General features: G+C 40.4%; 1 protein-coding gene across 2 annotated transcripts in view; it reads right to left on the bottom strand.

Annotated features, from left to right (window-relative positions):
• LOC137978699 (fibropellin-1-like) overlaps positions 1-25,000 on the bottom strand; it is a 47,128-nt gene that overhangs the window by 8,939 nt on the left and 13,189 nt on the right. For both annotated transcript variants that reach the window (XM_068825715.1, XM_068825716.1), the window contains 19 exons: positions 24,512-24,572; positions 23,449-23,510; positions 23,164-23,235; positions 22,273-22,392; positions 20,962-21,075; positions 20,035-20,084; positions 19,190-19,406; positions 16,232-16,377; positions 15,872-16,046; positions 13,774-13,965; positions 12,896-13,135; positions 11,292-11,444; positions 10,748-10,864; positions 9,074-9,187; positions 7,262-7,375; positions 5,043-5,156; positions 3,754-3,781; positions 3,133-3,224; positions 311-430 (listed from right to left, as the gene is read on the bottom strand). In XM_068825715.1, the coding sequence (XP_068681816.1) occupies positions 311-430; positions 3,133-3,224; positions 3,754-3,781; positions 5,043-5,156; positions 7,262-7,375; positions 9,074-9,187; positions 10,748-10,864; positions 11,292-11,444; positions 12,896-13,135; positions 13,774-13,965; positions 15,872-16,046; positions 16,232-16,377; positions 19,190-19,406; positions 20,035-20,084; positions 20,962-21,075; positions 22,273-22,392; positions 23,164-23,235; positions 23,449-23,510; positions 24,512-24,572 (2,301 nt within the window). The remainder of the gene's footprint in view (positions 1-310; positions 431-3,132; positions 3,225-3,753; positions 3,782-5,042; positions 5,157-7,261; positions 7,376-9,073; positions 9,188-10,747; positions 10,865-11,291; positions 11,445-12,895; positions 13,136-13,773; positions 13,966-15,871; positions 16,047-16,231; positions 16,378-19,189; positions 19,407-20,034; positions 20,085-20,961; positions 21,076-22,272; positions 22,393-23,163; positions 23,236-23,448; positions 23,511-24,511; positions 24,573-25,000) is intronic.

Consider the following 25,000-nt stretch of genomic DNA (forward strand, 5'->3'; position numbering starts at 1 on the left):
GAAACTTATTGTTACTCACAGGGGTGGACAATGCGGGTTGCGCACGCACATATTTGGCAATAAACGAAGTCTATCTCACACATTGCATACACCAACTATCATTGTCCAAGAAACGAATTTTGCTGGAGATCGACTTTCTTTGGCCTTCATAACTTGAAGCGCCCAGACTGACTGACTTAATTACTAAACGAACGAACAACGCGCAAATATTCAGTAACTGTGGGCACATTACTAGAATGATAAACTGATTATCTGAATGAAAACAGAAAGCGATGAATGAACGACTGATAAACTGACTTCTTTTACTCACTTATAGCACATTCAGCTCCTCTAGTTCCTGGAGGACAAACGCAAGTGTAGCTACCCAGAGTGTTAACACACATCTCTCCTGCTCCACAAACGGCCTGACCGGTGAGGCATTCATCAAAATCTAGAAAAAAAAAAAACAGTTGCAACAAACTGACTACCAAATTTGAACGCAGCAATTCTCTGATTGCATTTAAGAGCTAAGACGGCCACGTTGGTGCCAAAACTATAGAAAAATGTAGCTTAAGTTTTTCATGCTACTGTTCTTTCCAGCAACATGGCTGCCGTGAAGTTAGGTGCAATCAAAGAATTAAGAACGCGCGCGAAGTCTCAATTATTCGGTTGCTGCGGCAGTGAGTGATCCTGAAGCGAACGAACGAGGCAATTCTCTAATCAGGCGAACACATTCTTCTTCGAAACGCAAGGGATTATGGTCAAAGGCGCAAGGAATTGTGGTTATGCGCGAATGGAGGAATTCAGATGCGCTGTTTTTCATTTGGCTCCTCGTATCCTCCCTCAAACTGTAGATAGTTTCACTGTCACGCAATGAAAAAATAAATTCGAAATTGCAATGTTAAACCACCTCTCCAGTTCTTAGATCTGTGCGGCACATCGTTTCTGAGTTACTTGTCGACGCGTTTTACGTAACGTTATAGAGTATCGTCATATAGACTCCACGTGGTCCACCAATATGGCGGCCTGTACAGTATGACCAGTTTAAAAAAGAACAATTTTTGCAACGCCCTTGTTAGTTTACGGAAAGCGAAGTATACCGAAAAGAAACTGAACATTTAAGCCTTGAGATGCACGTTTTGGCGCGCTTTAAGCTTTAGGATCATTTGCAGAGGGTAGGGGCCGTTCCGTTCCGGTGGGTGAAATTTTTATGACTAATATTTGCGCTTTTCATTGCGCAGTAAAACGATCGCTGTTGAAGAAAGGGTCTGTAAATCACGATATTTTTGAAGGAACCATTCTCAATTTTTTCAACATGCTCAGTTCGTAAGTCGATTTATCTTTTCCAACTTCTAATGCCACGGATTACCTCGCACCAACAAATCCAGGAGACCACAGGAGTGACCAGAACGAGTGATGAGATCAGACGCCGAAGATGGAATTGGATCGGGCATATATTGAGGAAGAACAGAGAGGAGCACTGTGTTACAGCATTGGAGTGGAGGCCAGAGGGGAGGAGGAGACCAGGTCGACCAAAAACAAAATGGAGGAGAATGGTTGAAGACGAAAGACGAGTAGCTGGGTGGCAATCATGGACGACTGTCAGAGCTTTAGCAGCAAACCGAAGTGGATGGAAAGAGAATGTCAAAGCCTTATGTGCCTCATGGCACGAAGAGATATAGAGATAGAGATAGAGAATGCCGAAGTACTTTGCAAGAGCAAAGGGAGACAAAACCATCTTTTCCCCGCGGAAAGTTACGTTTAATTTCGTTGTTATTCCCGTGGTCGGATATTGAGCGCGCTGGTCGGATATTGGGCAGCATTGAACATCTGTACAAATGCAAATTTCACTACGGAAACTGAGGTCAAAACGTAAAGCTTGTTGTCATCATATTATAGACTAAATTTATTGTTTCAGGGCCACATTTCACAGCTCCTACGGCTAAGGAAGGAAAATTATAGCAGTTTTAAACTGAAGAGATCGGATACTGGGCAACATACTGTAATCAAAGAAAAACATCCGCAGTTCACTTTGAAAGCGCTCACTTTTTTGGTCACGAGATGCAAGTCATGAGTATGATAACATTTCCTAATGTATTTAGGAGAGATTCATAGGGATAGACACTTTTTTCCCAACCAAATAGCTTTGTATTATAGTATCACGTAAGGTGACAATTCGGAAATTCAAAATACTGTATTTTCGAAACAGAAGACGTCAAGGAACTGAAAACTTGAAAAAACGATTTATTTCCAGGTCATTTTCAAAGGCCTTTTGATAAAAAATGGAAGACCTTGCGATTTGATGACGTCACTATGACAACCATCTATCGTTTTCTGTCTTCTCTCGAGTGGGGTCCACAAGGAGGTCCACATTTTGTACCGGTCCCTGCTGAAGACCTATTAAAATCTCACGTCAATTCCACGCACGAAACACCATTTGATTACCGCAAGCATAATTGAAAATCTCCCTTACCCTCGGCACCATTTCTACCATTTAGGTAAACTAGTTTTAAGTTTTATTGCCCTCCGTTCGCCTTGTACTATATATATGGTTACCATAAAAGCGATTGTCAATTGATTTGGTGCTGTGAGTTAAACAACATTGGGAACTTAATCGTCGTCATTATCATGATGATCATCAATAAGACAGCGGGCAGGAGTCCATGACTAGGAGCGAACAACACCCCTATATTCCTGTCTCGGCGTTTTTGACAGACCGATTTAGTTTTAGGTTGAATTTCTCGCGAATGAGACTCCCGCAGGAACCCGATTACCAATCACAAGAAACTAACCTTGACGTCAGAGCGTCACCAAACCGGAACTGACTGTTTTTTTTGGGGAGGGAGGGGGGGAGGTAACTTAAAAGTAGATCGGTCCGTACAAATGCCGTGACATAGGCTTAGTATGGGAGTTGTTCGCTCCCATTCATGAGCTCCTACAGCGGAGGAAGACCTTCATCTCTTCAGATTCAAACCAAATGTGCTAACCGCTGAACCATCTAAAACGTTCATCTCAAATACCAACAGAGGAGAAAGTCCAGACCTGGACACCCTATGAAATAGCATTCGCATGGGTGCTGCAGGTTAAGGGTGGGGACAGCGTTTATAAAAAAACATGCGATATCACCAAAACAGGAACATCGCAACCACCCACCTTGGCCTTTCTCGCATCTGTCACCAAAAAATCCTGGGTGGCAGTTGCATGTGTAGGATCTTAACCCATCAACACAAGTTCCTCCATTTAGACTACATAAAAGAAAAAACATATATGATGCATGTTGTTGGCGTGACGGTATATATCATGATTTAATTTTGACATACTTACAGAGTTTAATTTAATAAACGCAAGACAACAACAAGAAGCTTTATATCACACTCAAGAAATAGAGGGCTTTTGCCGTGTTTACATAGCCTCATCTAAACATGAGAGGGAGTTGGGACAATTCGAGACAGTTATGCAAACCCGAGAGGCAGTCGAGGGTTTGGATTACAACTGTCAATAATTCTCCCAACACCATGAGTGCTATCAATTATCATAGCCCAAAAATTTCTAAACCAATTAAACTTCAACAGAGATTCAGAGTTGCTACAAATTAAAATCGTTTGGCCCAAAAATCTACAGTCAAATTTGCAACCAATCATATGTAACCCCCCTCTTGCTGCTTTTTCCGCGCGGGTGGCACCTATAACCTTCAAGCTATGACTGGGTAATTCGATTGCATACATCTGCTGTGATTGGCCAAAGTTCTGTAAAATGACCAAACGATGCACTTACCAAGGTTGAGGTTCACAGTCGTTTATTCCTTCAAAGCAAATAAGAAGACGCACATGAAATGTTAACTCTTTAAAGGGAGAGTATCAAGGTATTGCTCATGTTCTAGCTGTAACGAATGTCATCATTTATGAGCAAATCGGAAGCGACGTTATAATCCGAGCCGGAAATTAACACGCACGTGTAAAAATTTCTTGATTATTAAACATCACTAATGGCTTAAGGGCTGAGCGAAATTTTGACGCGTACGTGTAAATTTCTCGCACGAATTATAACGTCGCTTCCAATTGGCTTATAACCGGTGACATTCGCTACGGCTAAGACGGCTAGGACATGCGCACCAGCGCGATACTCTAGCTTTAACGTTTACGTTTACCAGTTTCAGTACTCGGATTCCTTCAATTTGACTACTGTCTGTTTTGCCGCTGTTATGTGGTCTCAACGATCAGTAGTCCATTCAGAGGATCACGCCAAGCCGACCACATTGCTGAAGGAAAGGCCAGCCCACAACACCGGGAACTACATGCCCTACTCTTTTCGACTAGTGTGTGGGTTCTTTAACGTCCCACAGAGTTTACGAACAAGGGTTGTGAGACGGGGCCTACGGTTTATAGCCCTTATCCGAGAAGACTTGAAAGTCTAACCATTTGCAGATGTAATTTCAAAGGCAGCACTTTCTCCTCAGTTATTTTAAGACCCTGAGTGTTGGTCTGGCTGTAGTCGAACTCACGACCTCCAGCATGGCAGCCCGATGCTCAACCAACTGAGCCCCCGGTGTGCGGTTCTCGCGGGTTTTGAGGAGGGCTGGCCCACCATAGGAATGCCATAGGATGAGAAATGCGTGAGCAGACATGTTTGGCCACATTCTTGCACTGTCGTGTTTTTCACAATGGTGCAGAGGAACGACAAAAATTTGAGGGAGGGGAGGGTAAGGAGAGGAGACCGATAGAGAAGAGAGACAGAAAACGAAAATACAGATCTTTCAGGATCTTTGCACAATTTCAATCGAACAGCTTATAATGAAGTCGATGGCCTATTTTGCAATGCAGACACAAATATGATAAAGCTTGCTTTCCGGTTTCTTTATTACACTATCCGGTATGACGCCGATGATCTTCGATGGATAGTGTACCCCAAACCAGAGCATAACGACAACGCAAGGCCTTGATACATCCCCACCCCTCTTTGAACCTGAAGGCAATGGTCACTCCGCAGCTCCGTCCCCGTACATCTCATCCTGGAGCTCGCCTTCATCGATAACTAACTTACTGTTCTTGGTGGACTCAACTTACTTGTATCGCATCGTGCTCCAGTGAAATCAATGTCACATTTACACACAGAACTTCCTGGCAGATTCAGGCAAACCGCGGAGGATCCACAAGGAGAGCTTTTACACTCATCAATATCTGTACAACCAAAAGTTCACGTTAGATAGAAAATAAAGTATGGGATGGCGGGAGATCATCGTTTGGTCAACGGCACTGCGTTGGCTTTGCACAAGGGAAGAAAATGTTGAAGGACCTGCAGAGCTATGTTGGTCGAGAAGGAAAGAGGCACTTGTTGTTCCACTAGAGAAATCACTGTCCAGCGGAGAACTCAACTGGCATTGATAGCGCTTATCCACTGGGCAGTGATTTATGCCGTGGAAAGCAGCAACATGTCATGTTTTAAATGGAGATCGGCAACCCGTTTCTCGAACCTCTTCGGGTGCCACAACTCCGTCTGTATCTTAAAGGAAGAAAAGAACAACGTTTTAAGGCATCATACGTCACTGTCCTTTTGCTTTTTGTTTCCTTGAGAACATATTAAAGGACCGCGGTTTTTTTTCCCAAAACAAGCGGATTGCAGTTTCGTAGACTGCCCGAAAACGGGACTTTCGCCGGAAAGACGGGACCCTGGGTGCAAACATTTGGAACCAATCACCATATCTCTCTGTCTCTCTCTATAAATTGTTATTAACTCTCTGCTTGCTCTAAATTCACGATTATTGTTCAATTAGAACAATGTACCCCAAGAGCTATGGTGGCAGACAAAGGGAGAGAAAACGTATATCCTTGCACTGGATTTGAGCCCAAAGCTCAGCCTGCTTTATTGAAAGGCCACTCGAGAAAACTCTGACAGATAATTTGTAAAACCAATTTTGCAAAAGTTAAATATTACGATGACGGTTTTGTATGTCTTATCACAATCGGTCGGTTGCATTTCGGACGGTCGTCGCTGTAAAGCCATATATTGTTAGCGCCATCAATGCTAATCGCGATGATAAAATTGTGTTTATTTATTTATTTATTTATTTATTTATTTATTTACTGTTTCAGGAAAATGAAAATGCTTGCCGAATATTGCCATCGGTAGTCTATTTAGATAATTGCATTTCACTTGGACAAAAACGAAAATACACCTCCTTCCGCTGGACGTCAAACGAGCTATAGTTGCTTGCAATTGGTAATGCTCTTAAATGCTACTGCATGTGAGAATTTTGTTCTTGAAGGCTTCTTTTGCCAAAAGGAAGATTATTGTGATCTTAATGGCAGCATAATCGCCTTGATGATACGACTATTATCAGGTATGATGGAGATCTTCTGTAAAAAGTGCAGCAAAACGCATAATAATTGTCCTGCTCCCCAAGAATGGGGATTCATGGCTCAGTTCCAGTGACACTTGAAAGCTTACCATTTCAAATTTGTGCTTAGACCAAAGATCAGTCCAAAGACCTGGCCCCAGTTGTTCAAACGATGGATAACGCTATCCACCGGATAAATCACTATCCAGTGGATAGAGCGAGTTTCAATGGAGTGCCGTAAAACCAAAACCAAAGAAATTACTTTGGCCAATCAAAAAGGTTGGAGACAATCCAGCAAACCAATCAAAACTCGAAGTTATTACAAGTAGCCGACACAAAAGGCGGGAAAATGTGCACGCGGAGCCACAATTGGTTTTGGTTTCACTTTTGATTGGTTAAAAAAGTGGCGCGAAAACTTTGAACCAATCACTGAGTGAAGTAGATGCAAAACCAAAGTAATTAGGTAATTACTTTCGACACTCAATTGAAAACCGCTCTAAACACTAGCAAAACCAATTGAGTTATCCAATGGATAGCGTTATCCATCCAATAACTAGGGCCAGAAACGATATTTCGTGTTAAAATGGGACTTCATTTGGTCAGTTTTCTATCAACAGTCCCCTTTTGGCTGCCTACGGTGATTTCCTATTTCAGATGAAGTGACAGTCGAAGGGGAGCTACCGATTTTGGAGTGGGGCAATTTACCACAGTCACAAGATCTGCACCAGTAAAAAAGACTCGATAATGGTAAACGTGTTCCATAAAGAAGGGGTAAATCTTTCAATGTACTTGTCAGGAAATATCCAGAGGTCGCTGCGAACCGCGGAAACAACGGGTGACAATTTCTGTGACATAAGGCTGAATACTCTAACCAGGCGCAAGGATCATTCCTTCCTTTTAAAATTCTTTTATGCTGTTCTTGCAAAAACCACGTTTTGTGCATCTCACCTTTTTCACACCGCTGTCCGGTAAAACCTGGGAAACACGCGCACGTGTAGTTCTCACCCACGTCTGTGCAGTTGCCGTTGAAACACGGGTTGGGATTTTCACACCACGAGGAATCTAAGGAGAAAAACACTGGACAAGGTTAAAATTGTAAATGGTTTGAAACCAGGAGTGACACATCTTCTTTCACGAGTGAACAGAACGGAAACAACTGTCCTTTTCAGGACTACACTCACCCCAAATTATCAAGCTCCATTACCAAAAAATACTTATAACATCAAAAATAACCTGCATGGCCTTAAAATCATAAAGGTTTTCAAGCGAACACCGGTGCAGCCTGCCCCAACTTTTTTTTTCAAAGTTTAAGTAAATCGGTTTTTCAGACAAATATCCAATTCAAGTTTTCAGTAACAAAAGGATCCTTTAATTTCGCTTTTACATGAGATGTAGCTAATTGAGGCATACGGCTGGTTAGCAATACATGTACCGCTAGTCTTCAGTGATGAAGTTGACGGAAATAGGGGATATTACATGGCCGCCCGGAGATACAAAATTTCTCTTCGAGTGTTGAAAGATATTTCACTAAACCCAATATTAAAAGCGTGGACTCATTTCATACTTTTAAAAGGAGGCTTTTAGATTTTTATGTTGATAAAACCCTTTCTTATAATCTTCCAAGTTGTGAGGGGGTAAGTTAATGAAGCTATTTTTAAATTAACTTGATTGTAAATAATATCATATGATAATTATTACTATTTTTATTACTATACTCTTACGATTATAATTATTACTATTTTGTTAATGTTTATTGGGGTTGAATATCAATTGGGACATCGTCCTGTTTTCTTCTCCAGTTGCTGATGTTATTTTGTACGCGCAACAAATTCAATAAAGTTGTAGTTGTAAAGTTGTAGTTGAAATACCAAACCATGTCACTTTAATATTTTTTGTAGTCCTAACGTAGAACAACGGTGCAATTTATTATGTAACGGTAAACCGTAACAACGGTGATATTTTCACGTGTGAAGATAGCACGTTTTCGCGCGAAAGCTTACAAGGTATTTCATTGGTATTTATATACTATTTAAGAATATTTTAGGAAACTAATCATGAAGCTTTGCTGGTAAGTGCAACTGAAACACTGGGTCGATTTACCAAGCATTATCTCTTTCCATAGGTACTCTTTTTTCAGCATGTCTGATGGCTAAATCGCGGTTCTGTCTTACGCCACACTTGTAAGGTCTCCAACCTGAATTTTTGGGGATTGGTTCGGTGACAACCATTTTATTCTTGCTTTGGACCAGCTGCCATATTGGTTTGCCCAAAAAAATCCAAATAATTTGAATGAAAACAGACTTCAGTTCCCTCAAGATTCTTTCGTTTTCTCCACCAGCATATCGGCGGGACATCAAGTTAAAGATCTTTTCAATAGCACCTAAATTTTGACCACGAAAATCCTGTTATTGCAGTTAATTATTAACAAAAGCCCATAAGGGTTGAAACGTGTAACGGCCCCTTGTGTGCTGGGAAACAAGCTTCTGAATATTCAGTTTGCTAAGTACCATATTTGGAACAACAAGAGCGAGGGGTTTCCAAATATGGTACTTAGCACTGAAAAATTCAACCAATCAGTTCGCACTGAATATTCGAAAGCTGTGAACGCGCGTTACACGTTTCAACCCTTATGGGTTTGTGTTATTATGAAGAGCCACTCCTTGCGGTAAACGTGATTCATTGGTAGCAAAAGAGTAATTGCAAGCAAATTATTGTAAGGCACAGTGACGCGTATACAGAGGAACAAAAAAAGATACTAACTTGACTGGCAGTGTATTCCCTTCAGACCAGCAGGGCATATGCAATCATATCCATTGAGTTTATCTACACAAGTGGAGTTCGACTGACACGAATTATTACGGCAGTCATCAATATCTGAGGGAAAACAAGGGACATATTATTATATTATTAATATTAATTATTATTAATGATTATTATATGGCAAGCATTTCACAGGCTAAATGGAGCAATCTGATTGGTTGGTTTTCGGTCGGGATTTTACAGTACGGACCATTAACAAGGAAACAGTCCGTTTCCGTATTTTTCTTTCTCCCACGAAATTCAAGTTAAGCGAAACGCAAAAGGATTTTTAAAACATGAATGTAATATACTTTTTTTTCACAATTTTAGTTTTACATGCGAAAGATTAGCGTTCAAAGTTCGCTGATGGAAGACAAAGATTACAAACATTATCGGAGCGAAGAAGTGTCTCATCGCTCAAAGAAACAGTGCCATATAATAAACAACCCCACTTGCTCGGGACCATACTGCATGGGGAATAGTGGCCCTTTTGTACAGTCCGCGCTGCGCTCGGTCCGTACTATCATGACCGCGGGCCAATATTAGGGAGCTTAACAACGACAACGGCAACGGCAACGGCAACGAAGAACGTCACAAATTTGCATATTTAGTGGGTAAAAACAATAGCTTTGCACGCCCTGCACGTGCGTTTTTCACTTTTGTCCATTTCGTTGCCGTCGTCAGCAAAACAACAACGTGAAATAGCCAAGTTTTTGGTTTTATGAAGAACGTCAGCGCTTGAGGATAAATTTTCATTTTCTCTCCTAAAATGGAGTACCGTTCTGACTGGTGTCATCTTTGAGGAACTACCACACCCTTGTCATATTAAAAACGTTGAAATAGTCACGAAGCGATTAAAATAACGCAAATTTATATTTTGAGATGACGTTCTCGTTGCCGTCGCCGTTGTCGTTGCTTAAGCTCCCTATTCTCCAGTACGGCCCTCGCACTCGGTTAACAACAGGTTATCTCAATTATTGCATTGAGCTCTTCTTACTCTTTTGGGGTTTTGAGGAGGACGTTTGATTTCTATGAAAGCCGCATTAGCAACCTTTATGACAGCAGGGCTCAGTTGTTCAAAATCCTGTTATTGGTAGACTTTGAGCTGTCCCTTCATAAATCAGGGGAGCGGCCCGCTTTTCTGAGGCAGTTGTGTTCTGTCACGCAAACGAATAAAAAGACCGAGGGAGGCTTGTTATTCGTTTGCGTGACAAAACACGATTGCCTCAGAAAAGCGGGCCACTCGACTGATTTATGAAGGGATCGAGCAGTCTATATTATTGGAAACTTAAATTGTATTTTGTTTTCTAATCAAGAGAAGTATCCACAAGATTGTTAGCGTCCAACTTTGAGTCAGACGCTTGCTTTCCTTCAAGAAAAAATTACGATGCTAACGCCTTTTCGAAGGGCAAAATTCAAACTTGGGTAGGTATTTAATCACGGATTAGTGTTAATCGCCTTGACAAAAAAGGGAGGAGTAAATCTGGATGAAACAGTTGGACAGATATATTCAGCTGACCAGAATAGAGATTTTTTTGTTGGCGATCCACACGACATTGCGAGCGGAAAGGACTACTCACTGTCTTGTACAATGCTTTGACTTGAACGACTCAATGCCAAAAAAAGCAATATTACCTTCTGAACAGTTCACACCAGTATATCCCGCAGCACAGCCACAAAGGTAACTGGCGTTAAACGTCTGAACGCACTGTCCATCATGTTCACAAGGATTGGGGGCGCACTCGTCAATGTCTGAAAATTAAACAATTAACGATACCTGAACTAAGTTTTGATGCAAAGGTTCACAATAGCAAATATGATGCTAAAGATCACCTTTTAATATGAATTTTGCAGCTGGCCTAAATGGGTCGTAACAATGAGTGACAGGAGAGCAACTGGAGAATACTTGGATTTTGTGAGTTTAAAGTAACGCATTCCACTCGTCTCAAAACATTACCAAGCAAATTTTTTGGCCCAGAAGCAAAAGGCTTAACCATAACCCTAATTTGACAAGTTGCTAGATATCTGAAGCTAACAGACAAGAAATGGGCTGAAAAAGAACAAGTTTCTTTGATTTTAAACAAATAGCAATTATTAGTCCACGTTTGTAGTTTGCCGTAAAAAAATTGCTAAATCTCTCTGGTAACTATTACATTCAAGTAATAGGTGCGTCACATACCAATCTCGCACTCCTTTCCAGTCCACCCCCTGTCACACTGACATGTGTATTCGTTAAGTCCATCAATACACCTGCCATTTTGCCCACAAAAACCAAACTCAGCTAGACCCTCGGGGGAAAATATGTTATTCCTGGGATCGCAGTCATCGATATCTGAAACGGTAGAGAAACCATTAAGACACGCCAACACACCAGAGAGACAACTTTTTATAGTACGATACGTATTTAATCACTTAGCTCACAAAAATGTATAGAAGATATTAATATGCTGAATTGATGGCACACCAGTTTTTATGCAGTAAATACATGACTTGTTACCATGTGCGAAAACAAGTTCTTGCAAATCACGATGAATCATAACGTAAAACGAGGAAAATACCCAGAGACTGGAATAGTTTCCAAGTATTCTATAAAGCACAGGTTTTACGGAGCCGATTTGTTTATTACACGATGCCTTTTATAAGAAAATTCGCAAGTCAATAAAGAAAACGCTCAATGCTACTCATAAACACATTGATATTAGATTTAAGTTTTTCTTCCATAAGTATGAAATACGGCAGGTTTCGCGTTGTGTTAGGTAAAAACAAAAACCTGATTAATTTGGTAGATCTATGCCAATCAAGACCCGAATTCCTAATAGTTTACTTGTGGCCTCACGGTTAGTGCGCTTGACTCCGGGATCCAGTGGTTCGGGTTCGGGGCCTGGCTGGGGACATTGTGTTGTGTTCTTGGGAAAGACACTTTACTCTCACGGTGCCTCTCTCCACCCAGGTGTATAAATGGCTACCGGCGAATTTAATGCTGGGGGTAACCCTGCGATGGACCGGCAACCCATCCAGGGGGGAGTAGAAATACTCCTAGTCGCTTCATGCTACAGAAACCAGAGATTAACGCCCACGTCGCCAGTGGAGGGTAGGTGCCCAGGAAGCCTGGGGGCTGCAACCGCAGTCACATCCCCAAGGCGCTAGAACACCCGACTGGCCTGCCCAACCCGCAACCAAGCCACGAGCCCCCCGCGCCAGGCCCCCCTAAGGCACCCGTCACACTTGAGCCAGATAGCTCAGTGGAAACAACAATAAATAAATAAAGAAAGAAAATACAAAAAAAAAGAACACAAAAAAAAGAACAACACAAAAAAAAAAGAATAGAAAAAAAAAGGGGGGGAATAGGGAGGGAACGCCGAGAACCACTAAACTCCTAATCCGACTCACAACGCCACGCCAACAGAGCAACAAACACGCTGCAAACACATTGGACAACAACTCATGCACTAAGCAGGAATACCGCTGAACCATGTCAGCCCCAGGGCTCCCACAACCTAAAGAGTGCTGCAAACGCTACAAAAACGCTAACAAACGCCTGCAAAACGCTACTGACCGGACTCGCTCCCGGTCGTGAACCATGTAACTATAACAAACGCTACAGAACGCACCAAAACGCTAAACAACGCTACCAGACGGCCAAGACACTAACAACCGCCTGCAAAACACTACTGACCAGACTAGCTCCTAGTCGTTAACTATGTTAAATTTCATTTAACTATATTAAGCGCCGGCCTGATGGGCCTTCTAGGCTCGTAGCAGACTTTACCTTTTTTTACTTACCAACATCACAGTGCATTCCTGTGAAGCCTTGATAACAGGAGCACTTGTATCTCAAATCAGGAAGCATATGACACACGCCATTATTACAAGGGTTCCTCATGCAAGGTGTTATTTCACAGCTGGAGCCATTAAACCCAGGTGGGCAAAGACACCGCCTGTATCCACGTTCATTCACACATGTCCCACTATTGTTACATCCTTGTTGAGTGCAGTAGTCAATGGGTATCTCGCAGTGTCGACCTACAGTTGTAAAGGTTTAAGGAACAATGATTAATTACAAGTCGGGGTCAAAGGAACATACACTGAGTTGCCAGCAGCTCTTATACATGTATCCCAATATTTCCACCTTAGCACTAAATACTGTCAAGAATGGAGGTTCCTCAAAGGTCTGCAGTACCGTGAACAGCGATGAGAAATCCAACTGGAAGAAGGGAATTCGTTGGCTGCTTAGTATTTACAAAGCAAACAACAGAGAAACAGGCCATGTTGTTGGTTAGAGCGGGATTTCGCCCGGAGAGAAGGGGGAAGGAGCGGGGGTTGGGGGGGGGAGGTCTGTTTCTTAAAAGTCCCAAAACTATTTGTGCGTATTTCGGGCGACATAAATTGCTCTGAACCTTTGAAAGGAAAATAGTTTTAAGTCATGAAACTTAATAATTATTGTTTTGTTTTCTTGTGTCTTGAGAATACGTTCAAAGATCCAGTTTTCAGAATAAGCAGATCTTAGTTTTATGAATGGCTTTTTGGGCCCAGAAAGTTTTCGAGGCCTTCGAGAAACAAGCTCAAATATCCAAGCTATTCAGCTTCACCACCTCCTCCCATCACTTCCTCCTCATACGCTCAGGTGAAGATTAAACAATGTCCCAGTATTACACACTCACCTGTGAAGCCAAGACTGCAATTGCAGGTGTAATTAGCTATCTTATCCACACACGTAGCATTGTTAAGACACAAGGCTGATGCACAGTCATCGATATTGTTACCACACACTGGCCCATCAAATCCATTGGCACAATCGCATGTGTACTGATTAATGCCATCAACACAACTGGCTCCGTTTTGACACCGATGCCCTGGAAAAAAGCTGCACGTTACCAAAACATCGCAAAAGGCTCAAACGGAAAGTCCACAAACCAATGACAGGTTATTATATCCCATCCACCACACCAAGGTGGATGATAATTCACAATTCAAGCTCACATTAGTGGCTTGACATGAAAGAATTATTCTAAGTCATTCTGCTTTTAATATATGACCGGGAAACCCCTCCAAAAAATAAACTGGTATCAACAAACTACTGTAGTTCATATAGGCAGAGCTTAAGGCTGTCATGAATCACTAGCTGGGATCTGCTGGCTATTGCAGGGGCAGTGGCTGGTTGAGTAGAAGATACTGATGATTGAAAAAGTGGCTATAACTTTAATACTGTAAATTAACAAACTATCCAAATGGGTGGTAGTCGGCAATGTTTTCACTAAATGATCGGCATGTTTTAGGCACTCATTCAATTAGCACTGATAAACTAAACCAGAGAAAATAATGAATGAGATATATGTCGATCATTCGACGTATTTTTCCTTCTTTTCAATAACCAAGAGCCCAGCACGTGACCTGCAAATAACTGCTTACAAATAGCGTTTTGCTGCAAATGATATTCTGCTTATGCGTAACTGAAACCAACCTCTTGCGTGAAAATGGCAGTTTGCTTTCCTGAGCTTTCATAAAATGATTTAATGGTTGGAAACTGTAAAAAACAAACTCAGTCTTCGAATGATAAAACAATCATTGAACTCGGTTATCGCAAAATATCGTGATTTGTCAGTGTCTCGCAGATCAATTATTTGCCTGTGCCTTCGGCTTCGGCAAATAATTTGATCTGCTCGCCACTGACAAATCATAATATTTTGCTCAGCCTCGCCCAATAATTGTTAAATATTTCAAGTGCGAGTTATAGATCAAATGGAGAAGTGATCCTTGCAATTACCTGGTCTATAAGAGACAATTGCTGAAATTGTCCAAATGGAGGGGTTTTCAAACGAGTGTCATAAAACCAAAACCAAAGTTATTACTTTGGCCAATCAGAAAGGATGGAGACAATCCAGTAAACCAATCAAAACTGACTCGAAGTAATTACACGTAGCCGACACAAAGCGCGGGAAAATGTGCACGCGCAAGCCACGACTGGTTTTTGTTTCACTTCTGGGCCCGGTTGTTCAAAGGCCGATTAACGCTAATCCCAGATTAAAAATTAACCAAGGAGTTCATTTCTCTATTCCCAAATGCTGTTCAACGCTGATATTCGGCAAAACTTTACATAAGAAGAAGTCAATCTTCAAAAAAAAAAAATAAGCAAAAGAAACTTTCACCAAAAAGTTGAAAACATTAAACAATAGTTTACGCTAATCCTGGATTAAGTTAATTGGCTTTCGAACAACCGGGCCCTGATTGCTTGAAAAAGTGGCGTGACAACTTTGAACCAATCACGGAGTGAAGTAATGCAAAACCAAAGCAATTCGCTAATTACTTTTGACACTCAACTGAAAACCGCTCTAACATAAAACAGACTAGTGTTTGCAATAAACAAATTTTGTTCGAAAATTCCCAAACCATAAATGAACTTTAGAGTTTCTTATATTCACTTTAAAATTTGTCGTGCCCGACATCTTGCATAGTAATTGTTTAGAAATTGTTGTGACCCGTCACAGTTTCCCCATTGTTCTGACGCCAAACCAAACGGTTGTCGTGTTTCAGAGATAAACTCTTTCTTTTTGAAAAATAATATTAAACACAATTCTCTGTGGTTTAGAGTTCTTTTGTTTTTTAAGAACATGGTAACATGTCTGAATAAAAAACCAAGCGATTCAGAAATTCATTTGCTACAGATAAGAAGTCTTTCCTTACAAAAAGTTATGTGGTTTTAAAGTTATTCTTTGTTGGAAGTTCCCTTTAAACTACTGATAGCTCGAAGAGGACACATACCAAGACACTCATCTATATTCTGTTCACAATGCAATCCTGTAAATCCCATGTGACAGACACAAGTAAAGTTGTTCACACCGTCCTGACAGACACCTTGGTTACACTGTGACAGTGACGTGCAGTCATTGATGTTAGTCTCACAGTCCTTTCCCGTAAAACCAGTTACGCATGAGCACTACATGTAAAAGGAAAGAGAATAATGCAGTTAGCACTCCCTTGCACAGACAAGTTGTCTTGAACCCAAGGCCTGCCATGTGACCAACAGCCATGCAAAACTGCATGAAAAAAAACTTTAAATTAAAACCGTGTCCTGAAATTCATGAAACGTCTTACAAAACTGCATTTGTCCTATGGGCTTACATTATAGTCGCGATGCAAATCGGTACAAGTCCCACCATTTTGACAAGGAAGAGTCGAGCACTCATTTGTTGCATTGTTGCAAGTCCTGCCAAGGTACCCCAGAGCACATTCGCAATGAAAATTGTTTACTTCATCCACACAAGTCCCTAAATGAGAACAACAAATTATCAACACAGTGGCTTAATATATACATGATTCGCAGTTCTAGGCTGGCTAAACTTTAGAATACCCAACCACTAATTTGCATATGGATAGAGATGCCTTGTTCACATGGGGGCCAACTAGGAAACCGAATGGTTTATTTGGCCACCATGCTCAAGCTCTTTTACTTAATACAATAGTAACTTAGCAACTACAAATGTATATAATTAAACTAAGTAACTACATCAAGAGGAAATAAATTGAATTGAATTGAATTGTTCCTTAAAGGCACTCCTAAGTCCTTTATTTGCTGATTGTATGTAACTGCAGTATATACCATATCTAAGAAGAAAATTGAAATGTGCTTTGCAAATATTGTTATTTCATCACCAATCATTACAATTTTGAGACAAAGAAGGTATCACCCTCCAACAACACCTCGGAATGACAAGTACATGTACATGCCATAAAGTGTGTTCTTCAGGTGGAAATACAGTTAACATGAAGTTTCGAGCTCAAAGAACCTTCAACTTGGAGCAGCTCACTTAGTACCGTGAACACCAAATGAGACATTGCATGGGAAAACGAACACTAACGAAAATCCGTTAAGGACGAAAACAGACCGATATAAACGGCCAGTTAACGGCTTTCAAGAAGTTTTAACAGTTTGTTATAACGGCTATAATCCTTTAACGGCTGACCTCTTGTCTTAACGCTTTAACTGTTGTCTAATCCACTCAATCGCTTACTTTGCATCACTAGCCTTCGGATGTTATTTCATCCATGGCCAGTAGGTGTGATATCAATATAGAAATAATACAGAGCTTTTTAAGCTAACTCCTTGCTTTTTCCTTATCAGCTCATACAATATGATAGCTTTAATTACTACACAAGAACTAGATACTAAGTAATTAGACAATATTGTTAGAATCTAAAACATATGAATTGGTTCTAAGATGGAATATCGTGCTCTTCAGTTCAGTTTGAGTCGTTAAATGTCCGTCGTTGGACGACAGTACTAAGGCCTTCTCCATTAACCTGCGATCAGGCGTACTTTTCCTTAGACATGCTGGGAAAAGGTACGCCGTACTTTTTGGCGCCTGTCTCAAGAAAAGTAGGCTTGATCGCAGGTTACCACTGGTCTAATTTTTGCACAACACGGTGCCAGTGTTTTACAAAACTACTATCTTGTCCTTGGTCTTCCTCGGTTCCTTGTGTGTCAACCAACTGTCACCAACTGTCGGCCGACTGTTGCCCAACTGTCGGCCAACAGTTTGTGTTATGTTTGAGGCCAAAGTGTCGGCCGACAGTCGGTGACCTGTTGGCAACCTGTCGGTAACGTGTCGGTAACGTGTCGGCGGGGCATTTACTCGTCTATTGCTTCTAAACTACGCAAAAAGAGTTAAAGGCAGTTCATAACGATACCTAGGCTTTTGTCCACTGTTTTAGCGTTGCCTAGCGTTACTTGCCCACATTGTTACCTATTCATTCATCCGCCATTTTGGATTTTTTTTCTAGTTCCCAATCCCCGAAATGCTCTTCCTCCGAAACCCTTTTAATGAAGTCTTTAATTATTTGTCTAGAACTACAGTAAAACCCCGCTAACTAGTTCCTGTAGTGTGATCATAAAAGCCGACAAAGCTGTTAACTTTGGGGACGGAGAGGGGATGCAAGTCCCATGTAAGCTGAGAATCGTGATCTGTTCGTTTGACTAATTAAAATCAAATTGCTCCAGTCTTTGTTCTAGTGTTACAGTTCGATCCCTACTCGTAGAAGCGCGGATCAAACTTCAGCGGGAGTAGCCGGCTTTCCCTCCGCATGGCAGCCATCATCGGTTGATAACGTCGCAAACGTTTGCGACACACCAGTTCTAGCTGTTGTACTGAACCGTTGCATTGTAAGGCGATTTGAACGAAAGTGTTTGTATTGATACGTAGCTTATGGTTTTCAGAGTTTTTAGCCGAGTTTTTGATTAAATTACGCAAGTGACATATCCTATATGCATCTGATAACAACTGATAACAGTATTTTACATAATTTCAACTTTGCCGTCGATCGGTAAGTAGGTGAAGGCTGTCGAATCATACATCACCAGTACGGAATGTTATGTCACGTTAACTGCTCATTTTTACCACAATTTTTCTTTTTTCTTAACCTGCCGGTAACCTGTCGGTTAGCTGTCGGTAGACTGTCGGTAACCTGTCGGTCAACTGTCGGCCGACAGTTCACCGACAGTCGGGCGACAGGTTTTTTGGGGAGCTCTTCTTCACAATTACCCAGAACGTAATACGGGTTGTCCAACGGTTGTCCGTTCTTCTAGCCACATGACCAGCCCAATTCCATTCCATTCGTGCTCTTAAAAAATTATTATTAACATGATCTCTAGCCAAATAAGCAGGCAAGCAAAATCAAATCAAGTGCTGTTTTTTTGTGACAGGGAAAAAAACACTCTTGCGGCAGAGTAGAGAACCAACAACTAACTCAACCTACAATGTACAGTGTATAACATTGAGTATGGGAATCAAAGGGCAGGTAGAGGTAACAGGTCATTGTTTTAATACCAAATACAGAAAAACTAAAGGTCTAATGTTAGCATTTGATGAGGTTAAATATCATCTAGGCAAAGTTAAAACCAAGCCAATGCAGTGGTTTCTCCTGAGGTATTTGGCGGGACTCCAGGGAGGTTTGCAGGCCGGGCATTGCCATGTGCTTTGGCTTAAGTCACCTTGTTTCTTACTCGCTTGCTTTTCCTTCATATTCAGTAAACCACGAAAAAATACCTTTGAATTAGTAGGCATTCCTTAAAAAAGTTACTACCTCCATTGCTGCATAATCCTGGAGTGCAGTCATCAATGTTGGTTAAACAATTGACATCACTGAATCCTTGAAGACAGCTGCATCTGTAACCATTGACTTGATCAATACAGGTTCCATTATTCTTGCATGGGGCTGTTTGACACTCATCAATGTTGATTTCACAGTTACGTCCAGTGAATCCGGCAACACAGACACATTGATAATCGTTTACTGCATCCTGAAAGAGGAACAACAATCACATTAAAGAGGTATTTTAACACTTAATTTAAACTAGTGGCTACCAATTTAAAAAAATCTATATTCAACAGGATCCACAGATCGCTTTCATAATGGCGGCGAAATTATTATTTTTTTTAATGCTGATACGTGTAAAAGAATCTTCAAAAGAATCTTCGTTTCAAAATGAAGATAGTAAGTCTAATTGACATAAATGCATTATTTGCATTCAAATAAAATTTTATGCGACAATTTAGCCTTACGTAGTTTACAATGTACAAATACATTAACGTGGAAAGAGGCTAGAAAACACGGAATCGAGGGAACTGATTTGAATTTTGAATTCAAGATGGCGTCTTCAGATAATGTCGTATTTATTGATTGTCGTGTAATGGATGTCGCGTTCTTGATCTCGTTGACACACAAAAATTTTTCCTCAATGTAAAATTATAGCCCAAAAAGTCACCCCTTAAAGCTCCTGGATTGTCAAAGCTGGACCATTAAAATATGTGTGCTACTGTGTGTTCTTCAGTCTCAAAAATCCTTTGCAAGACATTTTTTTTTCTGCTGTCAAAATGTTTTAAAACCTTACAACCAAGAAAAAAAATGCACTGTCTAATTAAAAGTACCCTGCAAGTTGCTCCATTCCTACAGTTATCTTGTTTACAATCATCAATGTCTGCAATTTGAAAAGGAAACAGTACAATCATTACAATCGGCCCATGTAGGGTATTTACGGATTCCAGAATCCAGAAACTTTCTGTACATTAGAATCTGGAATACTGGGCTTTGAAATCCCAATCCAGTCCAAAGAAAGAAGAATACCACAGGCATACACATTAAACAATGCCAGTATTGGAAAGCTTGAAAGCTTTTCTTGGCACAGCCAAACAGATACAGTGTCAGGTCTCAAACACAAGTCAAAACTGTAGAACAACTGGTGGTGATCAAGTTCAAGGGCTGGTGAGGAAAGAAAGATATCTCTGTAAGTGGAGCTATAAGGACGGTGCCTACTAATTCGGAGGTATTTTTGTGCGGTTTACTGAAATCCAAAAACAAAATTGGGGGTAACCACGCATTTTTTCGAAGATAATTTAAAATCAACAATAATTATTTGTAAAAGGTTTTAAAATACAAAGCAATGTATGGCGTTCTTTTCCAAACAGAAAAGAAAAATGAAAAATGCGTGGTTACCCCCAATTTTTTTTTTGGATACCAAAAGCACTTGCTAAGCTCTGCTTTCTCCACATAGTTTTAACCTGCGCAAAAATATCCCAGTATTTATAAGCACCACCCATACATCGTAGGAAATCCGAGTATCTTGAGATGCGCAGGACGTATGCACAATAACAATAGTACACACCGTCCTTAAGAATCATTTTCTCTGCCTTTTTTGCCATAAATGTAGCCTGTTACTGGACAAAACGAACCAAGAAGGCCTCCAAGTTTCATAACTTGTATGGAAAGGTACATGGAAATGCCCGCAAAGTTTGATAACAATGATCCCCAAATACCGGTAACCAAAATAATTGGGATTAATTATATTTTTCTCCTACCTGTCTGACAGTCAGCTCCTTCAAATCCAGCTGGGCATGCGCAAGTATAGTAGGTTCTGAAGTTTGTACAATTGCCGCTGTTTTGACAAGGGTTGATTGCACAAAGGTTGATTTCTGACAACAAATGCAAGGAATATAGTATTGACATTTCAAATACTACTGCTCAGTTTATGAGTCCAGCTGCAGGTTACCTTGAGCACCAAGACAAAGGCAGAAAAAGATGTCTCAAGTCATCCTGTTTCCGTGCTTATTTTTTGTTTTAGCATATTATCATGATTCTGATGGATGGAATATCATACACATCTATTCAGTGCACTTTCTATCAAAATAATTTATAATCCAATACACCATACATACAACACCTTGTGGGGGACCTTTGCCATAACACAGACATGCATTTTTTATGTTATTGTGATCACAATGATTAGCATAATTATAGTATTTAAAACAGTGGATAGCGTTGAACGCACGTGCTGATTGGCTACTGAAACTCCGGATATCTTTTGCAATTGACACCACCGAGCAATTTGCACAGAATTTGCGCCCCAAAATGTTGTAATCTTTGCAGAGATAAATGTATTGAGTTTAAATCATCTTTTTGTGCTACAGTATATTACATGTATCTCACTGTTTTAGTATACACTAAAATGTTCAACTATTCACCTCAGTGTTGGTGGCTACCTGTAGTGGTGGATATTTACCACGCCACTTGGCGGCTTGGTGAATATCCACCACTAACCGCCTCCACTGAGGTGAATACCTGCTAATTATGACAATGATACATGTAGTTAGAACATTATACATGTACGAAGACTATAGATCAACATCCTCAACGAATTATTATTAACCCTTTCACTCCCAAGAGTGACACTTACAGATTTTACTCTGTCTAACGCCAGACTATTTTACTTGTCAATGGGGAACCCCACAGGAGTGAAACGGTTAACAACGGCTAGATTCACTCAAAAACTATGTCCCCATTAACCCTTTCACTCCCAAGAGTGACACTTATAGATTTTACTCTGTCTAACGCCAGACGATTTTACTCTTCAAATTATGGGGAAACTCCCAGGAGTGAAAGGGTTAAAATTGTAAATTGTCATAAATTGTCATCCTCATCATCATTTTGGAAGGTTCGTGGTGCTCGCAGATTGTGCAACGCCAACCCTCTTAGACTTAAACAGGTAGCAAGCAAGGACTGCTGTGACAGCCTGAGTTCCCTGTGCTTTCCATGCTGCCCTTGCTTTTTATATGAAAGAGCGTACTGTTCTTTGCGTAATTATAGTCTTTATCACAACTTTTTCATCATACCTGTTCCACAATCAGCACCAGTGTATCCAGGTGAACAATCACATCTGTGCTCATCAGGGCCTGTGTTAATGCAAGTCCCACCGTTTTTGCACAACTGTGGATCACGACACATGTTCAAGTCTGCAAACAGTGAACAATGAAATGGACAGTGAACACAACCTTGGCCACTACATGTACATGTAGATCTCTCCCCAAAAGAAAGAAAAGAACACTTATCCAAGAGGTTTCTGCTAGCTACAGTAGCTATCTAAGGTAATTAATTCTCATTCCAAGGCCTTTGAGCAAGACTGATACAATTAATAATGTTATAGTGGTGGCCATGCATCAAGGAGCAAGGGTGGCACAGTCAGTTAGTGCGCGCCCTTGGTGCAACAGGTCCTGATTTCAATCCCCGGATCTCACATCCTTGTTTCGGCTTCTTTCGTTTCAGTGTAGCCTATAACATAAGGAGCTTTAAATACCCTTAAAATGGAGCACTGATGGAAAGAGGGGGGTAAAATGAGCGCACCGTCGGCTTCCTGGCAGAATTCTCTCTAGAGAGTAAAAGAACTTCCGACGTTAAATAAGGTGTACCTTTACCTTTTAATTACCAACTCAAACGTTTATGCTACTTTGGCCATCACACACATCTTGTACTGTCATAACTATAATAATAGTAATTTACTAATTTAAAAAGCTTTTAAAGTTATTATAATTTATGATCCATTTCATATATCATTTCATTGTTTAAAGTTATTAATTAACAAAATAAATACTAGACTAAACATAATTATTATTATTCAATAGAAACTAAATGTCATAAGTTTTAACCAATGAATACACCTCTTTTGTAATACATTTGATAAATGCTGTTTGTAAACCCGCGTGTACTGTACATGTAACAATATTTACCTTGGTCACAATTTGGACCTGTCCATTCAGGATGACAAACACAATCATTTCCCTCCACACAGTCACCATGTACTGTCAAAAACAAAGTGCTTTTTTATCAATTTATTGCCCATAACTAAACTTAATTGACAGTTTGAAACAGAACAGAAAGATGTTATTAAAATTATGCATCACACAACATGTTCCACATCACATTGGTGTCAACTTGATGACAAGGTTTGTGCGATTTCTTCAAGCTTTTTCTACATTATTTTGTGTCAGTGACAAACAAAAATCAACCTTTACCTGAACAATCCGGTTTTTTTATACATTGATTACAAAGCGATCCAGTCCAACCACTGTCGCATCTACACAAAACAACCAAGAAATCAAAATGAATGGTGCTAAACCAAAATTAAGCTAGAGCTTGTGGCAGCCATCAAAATGAACAACTAACTAAAACAAGTTCAGGAAAAAGTAGGTCTGGAACAGAAACAATAGAGAAATTTTAAATTTAAAGGCATTTAAATTTGGCTTTCCCTCACATGATCATGCAGTGTTCATGTCTTTAAACCAAGGCTGCTGCCTAAGAAAATTTTAAAGGAGCCCTCAGAGCTACATGCTGAGAACTTAGGAGCCCAACATATGAAGTGAAAGGTGTTGCTGTGAAAAATTAAGGCGCCCAGAGCTATTCTTTGGGAGCCCCAGGCTACCGGGCTCCTGTTAGGCAACAGCCTTGCTTTAAACCATTCAGAACAAAAGAGATTGTTACAAACTGACATCAATATTTATTGGCCTAATTAGATGCACTCCAAATCTTGATATCCAACATGAAAAGTCCCTTTATTAGTACAGTGTTGTCGTAGGCAATTTTAGTGGAACCTGCTGCAGTCATGCACACAAGAACCCCTGTCCACCTAAGACAACCTTGCTTTGGTTATACCGAAGTGGGTGATCAGGTTCGGCTTAGAACAAAATACAGCAATTCAAAACTATCATGATAGTAACAGTTCTAATGACCTTCGTGATCATCTCCTTTGAGATATTTTGTGTATCAATACTCTTAAGTGAATGCATTTACCACAATTCACAGTGTTCAACAACCCGTTCAGGCAAGACTGCTCTTTGGACAAAAAGTGATTATTAAAATCAGCCTAGTAGCCAGAGAGCCTGTATTCCAAAGTGTGTACATGTAAGATATTGCATCCCAAAATAATGTCTTCAGGAGCAGCTTCTAATAATTTAAAAATTTTGACACCTTCTTACTGGGAGAGGCAAGAACTTGGTGAGACAAATCAAGTCCAAAGGATCAGATCAACTTTGTTACTTGCCTGGGTACAAACAAAAAGTATTAATGAACTGCACTTACATGCAAGTGTTAGGTACTGTACAAGAACCATGGTTTGGATCACAACTAGTCCTGCAAATAGCTGGAACAAAGAGAAACAGAATGATAACCTTGTTAAAAGTATTATGCAGTAAATAACAAGTCATACCTAGGCAACCCGCAGGATTAAGGATTCTTTCCCTCTATGTTAATTGAAAGTAGATATTGAAAGTTGCAAGCTACTGACAGTGACACAATTTACAGTTGGCCTGGAAGCTCACATGACTGGAAGCTCACAAGGCTTCCAGTAAACTGGTTTTGTAACAAACCCATAATTATAATTATAATGCTTTTTATAAGTAATCACAGACCTGCATGCAATACAATTCCAGAAATTATGTCCCTGGGTGGACATGTCATGGGTGATTCCAATAATTTAGTCATTCTCTCATTACAGAATACCCATTCTTTTAATTAGCAGAGAAAGTTCTCCATTATTCTCTGTTCTCCTCAGACAGGTTTCCAGACAGG

This window comes from Montipora foliosa, chromosome 12, assembly GCF_036669935.1.
Source record: "Montipora foliosa isolate CH-2021 chromosome 12, ASM3666993v2, whole genome shotgun sequence".
NCBI lineage: Eukaryota > Metazoa > Cnidaria > Anthozoa > Scleractinia > Acroporidae > Montipora > Montipora foliosa.